Source organism: Mustela erminea, chromosome 11 (genome assembly GCF_009829155.1).
Source record: "Mustela erminea isolate mMusErm1 chromosome 11, mMusErm1.Pri, whole genome shotgun sequence".
NCBI classification, from domain to species: domain Eukaryota; kingdom Metazoa; phylum Chordata; class Mammalia; order Carnivora; family Mustelidae; genus Mustela; species Mustela erminea.
Genome location: NC_045624.1, coordinates 48,545,638 through 48,554,755, shown reverse-complemented (window position 1 = coordinate 48,554,755; position 9,118 = coordinate 48,545,638). Strand labels below are relative to the sequence as shown.

At 50.2% G+C, this 9,118-nt stretch overlaps 1 protein-coding gene across 1 annotated transcript; it reads right to left on the bottom strand.

Moving 5' to 3' along the window:
* Positions 1 to 5,011: 5,011 nt before the first annotated feature.
* HOXA4 (homeobox A4) lies at positions 5,012 to 9,056 on the bottom strand. Its single transcript, XM_032303943.1, has 2 exons — positions 6,595 to 9,056; positions 5,012 to 6,042 (listed from the first exon to the last, which is right to left on the bottom strand). Exons 1-2 carry the CDS (start codon positions 7,220 to 7,222, stop codon positions 5,696 to 5,698), a joined length of 975 nt encoding a protein of 324 aa, XP_032159834.1. The 5' UTR covers positions 7,223 to 9,056; the 3' UTR covers positions 5,012 to 5,695.
* Between the last annotated feature and the right edge of the window lie 62 nt (positions 9,057 to 9,118).

Genomic DNA, 9,118 nt, shown 5'->3' with positions numbered 1-9,118 from the left:
TACCCAGGCAGGGGTAGCCTCCCCACACTCCAGCCTGCCCCAAACCACCCCTCGATGCCTATCTCCAGCCCCTGCAATCTTGCTGAGAGCCTGAGAGGCTACCAAAGAGCTGGCAAGCCACCCCCCACCACCCTCAGGCTTCAGGACCCCCCAGCACATTGAACAAGTGGCCACAAATGAGCAACTAGTTGCCCTCTGCCACCACCTCGACCTGCAGCTCCCACCCTCCATCAGGCACTTAGGACTCTGAGGCCACCCTGGGCCCCCCTTTCTCTTGTTCAAACTAGCCCTCTGTATCCCCAAAGGGAGTGCCCGGGCCTTGGAGCTCCTGGAGTGACTCCGAGCAAGGTGGGGCTTAGCTACTCTTCTCGGTGCCATTCAACTTTGCTCCAGAAAGATCTGCTCTGCCACCATCCAGCACCCCTCCCCCACCCAACGACGCTTAGGAGTATTGTAATTATTATGGTTATTATTGTTGTTGCTATTTCCTTATCCCCAAGTCAAATATTCATGGCTGCTGTTCCCCATAAATCGTTCAGACTAATGAGTCACAAAGAGATGCTGCCCAGGTCTCTCCCTCTGCAATGGCCACCGCCGCCGCCGCTGCCGCGTGGCCTCTCTCTCCGCGTTTTTGGCGCTCGCTTGCTCCCTCGCTCGCCGGGCGCAGCGCGGGTGATTTATGAACACCGGGAAAATTGAACAAAGCCGCGCGCCGGTCCTGTGGTATCTCTGCAGCCTTCCCCAGTGTGAATCAGAACATTACCAACTGTCTGCGCATCCGTCCCACTCCATCACTAAAGCCAGGCTGTGACCGCAGAAAACCCAGCCCAAACTCACGTTTCCCAGAACACGGCGCGCTCCCTGGACTTGCAGACACCCTGAAGAAAAAGCCCCAAGACCCAGCGTGGGCCCGCCAGCTCCGGTCCTCCCCGCCGAAGGGCTCTCTTCAGCCCTCCTGAAGGAGTTAAAAGCCTTTGGAGATAAATCTGAGGATGTGTGTTTTCTTAAAAATCAAATAGGAAGTTGGGGGTCTCACTTCTGAGAGATTCATTCCTAGTGAGGCCCTGACGACTCCGATCCATTCCTGACGATCCGCATTAATTATTTAATGAGTCACGTGACCTCAAAAGATTACAATTTCAATATCTCCCTCGAACTGGTGCTACACCTTTATCTGCAGCAACCGCCGTCCTTGTTTGGCTCTTTTAGTTTCCAGGCCTCCGGAAGCTGACACCCTTGCTCCTTGCTCCGCTCCGGGACCAGCGACTGCCATGAAAATCCCAGGGCCAGCAGAGTAGAATTAGTCAATCTGGAACTATAAGCCTTGTGGACTGTGCGGTGCCCATCCCTCTCCCAGGCACTCTGGCGTCTATTCCCTCCTGAGCCCAGAGAAGAGCCCACTTGTTTCAGTGTCTTGGCTAAGGCGTTTTGGTTACATAACCTCCTGGGGTGCTTTGACCGCGGATCAGGCAAGAACCCAGCCTTCTTCCCCGGCTGCAGCACACCTGTGGTCACCCATGTCAAGTGTAAGCCCAGATGCCCACGTCCATTCCAGGCAGAATAGGCTTCCAACGGAGCAAAGATGGCTGTGCACTTACCCCTCTCCAAGGTGAGACCCAGTCTCTATCTAACCTACACATTCACTGACATGCACATAGGGGGACTTTCAGCTGCCTTAGCTTCCTCATGGGTAAACTTAGAAGACTGAACCAAAATTGTCTCCAAGTCTCTTTCATATCAGACATTCTTTCAAAGAGGGATCTCTTTTAGCCCCAGCAATCAAGTCCAGAGAGAGGGGAGCTGTCCTGAAGGGGTGAGGGGAGTTACTCCATGAGTTTGGGGCCTTGAGAAGAAGAGATGCCAAAATTCCAAGACAGAAGGATCAGACTAGAATGTTCCATAACAGCCCGAGCAGCCTCCCTGATGCTATCAAGAAGTTAGAACCCACATCCTTTCCTCCTCCTATTTTTCCCAGCCCATAGTCTTTTGAGAGAGGAAGCAGAGTTGTTCTTGGCCCCATGCCGTACAATATAGAGAAGGGGCAACTGGAGCAACCCTTGGGAACGGTGAGCCTATGCTCTTCAATACAGGACCCAGGCTAGGGATGAAGACCAAGGGAGTGCAAAGAACAGTCCCACTGCTTGCACAGAAGCCCCACCCATTCAGATGGGAAGCCCCAGGTTTCTGTTTGCTACATCGATTCTTTGGGGTCTTTCTTTCCTTTCATTCTAAAGAGAACCTGATTAGTTTCTATGTTGAAACTGCTGGAGGGAACCCAGCAGTGAGAAGAGCAGCACAGTTTGGATGCTTAGGAGAACAGGGAGACAGAGTAGAGATGGTGATCCCCAACCCATGGCGAGGAAGCTGAGAGGTGGGGGGAATGTGGGCACCCTGGGTTAGCTGGGTATAGAGTCAGAGATGCTGTGCAGAGGGCCCACTCCCCATATATCTAGGTAATCTTCCCATGAGCTCCATCCTGGGTATTAAGTACTCTACTATGCCTGTCACAGTTGAACTCCTGCTGTAATAAAACACCGGGTATATCGTAGATTTCAGCAAAACTAGGAAAGAGAGCCTGCAAAGTGCCATTTTTCTTCAGGGGGGAGAGTGTTAAGTACTTAATTCAAACTGTGACCATTAAAGTGTCTCCTATCCGATTTAGGTTGATTTCAGATGTTGACAAAACTTTTATCTCCAGAGTCATGCACAGCTTGCTTGGCTCTGTGACTAAAGCAAAGGAGTATGTGTTAAAGGGAAGGAGGGAGAAAGAGAAAAAGAAGAGAAGCGCATGTGTAAGGGTCATTTTGGTAGGAGAATTATAGAGCTTACACAAAATACTGTCTTTAAAGGTCAAGGGTTTGAGGGGCCACTAGGGTTCGCTTTAAAAAAAAAAAAAAACAATTAATGAGATAGAAAATTTGTCCTCTGGGTGAACTCTTATGGTTGCCCTAGCAAAGGGAAGACAATGCATGATTTTAAAGCCCAAAGTGGGATTTTCTAAGCTGTTATAACAAGCTCCCTTAAAGAGGGAATCTAAAACAGGCAAAACACTGTAAAGAAAGGACACAATTGCTTGGGTCATCTTGGATAATTTTGGCTTTGCAAAACTTACCAATACCTTAATAATCAAGACAGTTTGGACAAAAATGCCATTTTGTCCTGGTATATTAGAAAAACAATCTTTCGATCCTTCTCTTCCTTTCTTGGATAGGCTATAAGAGCAAGTGAAAGAAAGTTATCCCTTTCATCCCCATACAACTGCCTCCAGTATGAAGCTAATGAATGCCCTTATACCCCTCCTTCCCTACAAAGGAGAAATATAAGAATTTACCTTAAATGATGATAATCTGCCATTTGAGGTTTTGCAGCTTGACACTCAATTTCCACCAAGAGTCTAGGCATTTTTGAGCAGACAGCCAAGATGCTGCGTCTTTGCCCGAGACCATATTATTTGCAAGAAGATCCCTCGCTTCTCCACAGACTTTTCCCAGAGAATGCCTTTCAGAATTGCTGTTGAATTACAAAGAAGTATTTATTGTATGAGGTGATTAATGATTCCTGGGAAAATTGCTATTTTCAGCGTGATTTAATTTCGTTTTACAAGTGCGTGTTGTAGGGGGAGGGTTAATAAGTTTCAGCAGCAGTCGCAGTCCCTCCAGAAATCCCTGGCACCCGTTCACACCGGATAAAATGCACTTTATGCCAGTTTTGGCCTGACTTGGGAAGGCGTGTACGTTTGCCCCTGAATTTTCTTGGGGAGAGCTGGAGGCCCCTCAGAGACTGGTGTCCACCACCCTCCTCCTAGATATGATTCGTTCATAGGTAGGGAACTGATCACCCTTGCCTGTATCACACACAGGGCAACAGCGGCAAGAGGAGGAATAGCACTGACCGCTGGCTAAGGGTTTGACACTCATGGGAAAACGTGTTTAAAATTCCTCTGGTATAGCAAAGGCAGGTGAGCGCCCCCTCCCATCTCTGCTAAAATTATAACATGAATTAAATATTGCACCCATTCACTTGGCCAGGTGACAGTTACAGTCTGGGACTGCCCATGTGTTGGTTTTCTGAATCATGTTGCAGAATCCTCCCTTTAGTGACAACCAAGTCTGAATCCTCTTTACTGATTTGTAAATGAGTAAATAAATACTAGAGTTAGAGATTGAGACGTAGGTTTTGATTTTTAACCTTTGAATCTAGCTCTTTAGTTTGGGCAGAAAGATCCAGGAGCATTGAGGAAAGTTACCCTAGCTCAAAGTTTGGCTTTTTTCCAGCACTGAATATTCCTAGGTCTACCTTGCTTGGGGTGCATTTTGGGAGTGTCATTATGCTTTTTCTTTCCTCAAAAACTTTGGAGGGTTTACCTGAAAAATTCAGTTTATTTTGAAAGCTCTTGCTTCTGAAAGAAAGAAAGAAAGAAAGAAAGAAAGAAAAGAAAAACAAAAACCCCCAAGCTGTAGTTAGCAAAGAGAACCTTAAAAATATCCAAGAAACAAAAAGCAATCTCAACTCTCTGCGCAAACTATTTTTTTTTTTAATCTCCAGGGAAACAGGCAGATTAAGTGTGAAGGTGCAATAAATACCAAAGGGACCACTTCTTTCCAAGTGTGCTCAGAGTTCAGCGTGTAGAACAGCTGCAGAAACCCCTGGGCCCTCAGCATTGCGCGGTTTCACCTTTCATTGCAGGGAAGGACACGTTTCTATGCCTTACACAGACTTGAAGCCTGAAAGCCTGGCCAAGTTTGGGAAGAAGAGGAGCCCTCTCAGAGCTCAAGAGCCTCCCTGCTCTTTGGAACTTTTCCCACAGTGGGTCAAACTTGACAAGAGTTCAGCTCGAGTTGAACACACTCACACAAATTATGTGAGCAGTCAGAATTCAAGTGAACATAACTCGAACTATCTATAGGATTTTTACATGCAAGGTCAAACATCTCAATCCAGAGAACTTTTTTTTTTTTAATTAAAAGTAGGAAACACACAAATGTGTCTTAGAACTTTAATGGTTTTTTTTAAACAGAGTTTATTCTTAGCACATGGCTTTTCTATATAGCCACACCACAATTTGTACAGTTGCACATGGGTCTAAATGCACTCCCCGAACCCCCAAGATTGTGCCTCAGAGTAAGACAACAACAACTCTACAACAATATTTTAAATAAATGCAAGGAAGGAAAACTAACATGTGTCACATCTACCATCAAGGTCTATACATTTTGAGAATTAAATAATCTTGTGAGGTCCACAATGTCTACTCATTTATTCAGTTCAATACAAGCTTGTATGAGCTGCCTTAATGTGGAAGGGGGAGGTAGGGAAGGTGGGAAAAGGGTCTGTTTTCTTCTGCTTGCAACAAATATACATATATGTGTGCCTAGTCAGTATGGGCTGTCCAGCTGGGTTTAGCCATCTCAAAAGTATCTGTTGCCAAGTGGTCCTTCTCAGGTACCCAAACCTGCAGCCTTATTCAGGCCAGCAGGTTGATGCTGACATCAGCCAGCATCCTGGCTATTGTCTTCTCTTAGGTGGCAACCAGCACATACTCTTACCGACATAATGTCTTCTATTATCCTTTTCACCAAGTTGGGTTTTGTTTGGGGGTCTGTTATGGTCCAGACAGGTAGGAGTATGGGGAAAAGGGCAGAAGAGGGGGGGAAAAGCAGGTGGGGGAATGAAACTGGTCTAGATCTCTAGAAGATTATATGGAGGAGGGAATGGGTGTGGAGGCACCCTGGTGGGAGTGGGGAGGCAGGTGCGGGCTCTGAGTTTGTGCTTTCCCTGGCGGGCCTGCTGAGGCCGAGGCCGAGTTGGAGGACCGCATCTTAGTGTTGGGCAATTTGTGATCTTTCTTCCACTTCATCCTCCGGTTCTGAAACCAGATCTTGACCTGGCGCTCGGACAAGCAGAGCGTGTGGGCGATCTCGATGCGGCGCCGCCGGGTCAGGTAGCGGTTAAAGTGGAACTCCTTCTCCAGCTCCAAGACCTGCTGTCGGGTGTATGCGGTTCGAGAGCGCTTGGGCTCCCCTCCGTTATAACTGGGGTTGACTGAACGCCCATAACCCCGAAGGAGAAGGCCAAGGAGGAGGGAGTGGAAGAGAGGGAAAGGAGGAGGAGAGAGAAGGTGGGGTGGGGAAGAGCAATTGGACATCATCATTATATAATAACCTGACACCAAGTTCACGCAAGATACATAAAACGGCAAAGAAAATGTTTCACAGGCTATTGACAACGGGAAACACCCGAGAGCCATAAAGAATGGTGCTGGGCATTGGGGCTGAAGAAAAGCTTCAAAGACACATGGCCTGAAGCCTCTGCCAGGGCAATTAAATTTATGGGGGCTATAATTACTGCCCTAACAGTTTGGCGTCTCGTAAATCTCTCGATAAAGGGACCCCGGGTACAAAAGGGTTCTCACGTTAGGATCAGGCGGCTGGCTGGCGCGCACACACCCACATCCCACTGTAGCTCGGGCCAGATGGGGGCTCCCCTCCAGAGGCCCCCTTCCCCTCAGTCTCCTCTTCTGACCCTCGCCCCGACCCCCGAACCCCGGCCCGGCCCCAGCCCACCCTCCCGCGCCTCCCCAGCGGCGCCACGTACCGGCGCTGACATGGATCTTCTTCATCCAGGGGTACACCACAGGCTCTTTGCCCTTCAGGCCGGGCGGGTTCTTGTCGGCCAGGAGCAGCGGGCACGCGGGGGCGCTGCCCCCTGCCGGGACGCCCGGGGTGGCTGGAGCCGCCTCGCAACGCCGCGGGGGTGCAGGGGGCGCCGCGCGATGCTGCGGGGGAGGCGGCGGCGGGGGCTGCCGCCCCGGCGGCAGGACGTGGCTCGCGTGCAGGCCGTGCGCAGGACCCTTGGCTCGCGCCGGGGGCTGCTCGGGCTGTGGCTGCCGCCCCGGGCTGGCGCCACCGCGATAGCCATAGGGGTAGGCGGCGTCGGCGGCACCATGCGCGGGGTAGAGCGCGGCCGCAGGGTAGGAGGGCTCGCGGGCGGCCCGTGGCGCGTAGTAGGAGGCGGGGGGCTCGCGGCTGTTGCCCGCGTGGGGGAGCTGGGGCTGTTGCGCCGGCAGGTGCTGGGCCGCGGGCGCTGGGGGCTGCTGGTAGCTGGGGCCCCCGCCTGGGCCGCCGTCTCCGCCGCCCGGGCCGCTGTGCTGCGCGTACTCCTCAAAGGGAGGGAACTTGGGCTCGATGTAGTTGGAGTTTATCAAAAACGAGCTCATGGTCATTAATTTGTGAAGTGCAAAAATACTAATTTTTCTCGCGTTGTCGTTTTTCTGGGCTCGCCGAGGCCCCTCCCCCTCCTGCCTCGCTTCCCATCCCCCCTTTCCTCTGCTCCCTTCCCCTCCCCCGCTGTCAAGCGCCCACCCCTCCCCCTCCCCCTCCCGCGGCAGCCAGCGCCACCAAAGTTCGCGCCGCTCCTCCCCCCACCCCCCTCGCGCGCGCGCTCGTCTCGGTCCCGCGCGCGCCCCCGCCCTGTACCCACCACGTGACTAGCCCCCGCCAATAGGCGCGCCGCGCGCGCGGACCCGGATCAGGAAGCGCGCGGGCGGGTGATGGATGCGGCTGTCCGGCCTCTGGCGGAGGGAGGGAGCTGGAGCTTTGGTCCCCCCCAATCCCCCAACTTCGAGTACTGCTGGGAATTCGGGGCCCGCCAGTGCTTCTGGTCCTTTGGACGCCCAGGCCGGGCCCTTTTCGTGCCGTACTTCTAGCATAGGCCTCGGGGCAGCCGGGTGACAGCGGCCCAGCGCTGACCTCGGGCCCAGCCTAGACTGGCCTGGCGTCTTCCAGGGTTCGAGGCCGGTGTGGGGAGGAAATGGCGTCGAGACCTTGGAGGTGTCCTGGTTTTAATCCTCCCCTGAATAAAACGAATAAGGCCAACAGACCCATTTTTTTCACCAGCTGATCCTCTTCCTCACATCGTGCGCCAGAGATCCCCTGCTTCGAGAAGCCCGGCAGGAGCCGCAAGGGTGGGTGGGTGAATAGCTGAGAGAAGTGGGACCGAGGTTGTAAAGCAAGGCCGTTCCAATATAACCAGATGGGCACTTTTCATTTTTTCTTCCTTTTAGAGACAGAATCTATTTTATTTTTTTCTAAGAAAAATCAAAACTTTTCTAATAGCATCTCATTTTATTGAGGTGTCGATTTGAGAGTTAAACACACTTGCATTTACTAGGCGCGACTGTGAGAGAAAACATAGCCCAAGGGGGGGATAGGTAGCAGCGACGCCTCCACAAAAATCGAGTTTTGAAACCAACAACTTCCTATTTCAGAACAATCCCCAAACAAAAAAGCTAAGGACGGAATAGGCACTGTGCCCAGTCTGATCGCTGACGGTCTCTTTTCCCGCTAAGAATTCTATGTTTTGTCTTCAGGATGCTGCTTTCTCGGGCTGTATTTGAGGCTAAAGTTATATTTACAGGATAATCTATAATTTCTGAATTGCTGAAAATTAGCATATTAACGATAGCAGCAGCTCTGGAAAGGGAGGAGGACTGTTGCCTGCCATTTGGTAATTGAAATTTGATGGGTAAACTAATTACGCCATTATTAACAAATAAATTACATATTAATTCCACCTAATGTTGATCTTTGAAGTAAATACTGATACCTTACTCGTAGGGTGTACTTTCCCTTTCATTTTCTGAGTAACAGACACACCTGGATCCTCTACTTGTCAGCCTAGATGAAAGCAGTGCAAACTAGCATAGTCACCATGCTAAAAATAATTTCATATTGGCATGCAAAGCAAGAATTTTTCAGCTGGTGCACCTTAGTTGAATTTTCAAAGAGCAGTATAAACAGCTTTCTCACAACTGAGTCTGGACTGCAGACAAGGAAAGTTATAGCCTAAGCCTGGAGACACTTCAAAAGGAATGTCAATTCTATCTTCATTTATATCGCTTACTCATATAAGTTACTAAATGCTGGAATATATCCATTTGATGGATAGCCATTTAATGCTTAGCCACATAAAGCCTATTATATGGGACTAATCTTTAAACTAATTCAGGAAAAGAGGTTAAAAAAGGGATCATGTTAGCTTTCCAACTGGAATCACCCTGAAGTGGTACAAAGAGGTTTTCCACATTGGATGTGTGTCTCTGAAAAGTGCTGTGCATCGA

Coding starts and splice junctions, on each gene's coding strand:
- HOXA4 (XM_032303943.1), bottom strand. CDS start 7,222: ATGACCATGAGCTCGTTTTTGATAAACTCCAACTACATCGAGCCCAAG. Junction 6,043..6,594: donor GAAGATCCATGTCAGCGCCG/GTACGTGGCGCC, acceptor ATGGGCGTTCAG/TCAACCCCAGTTATAACGGA.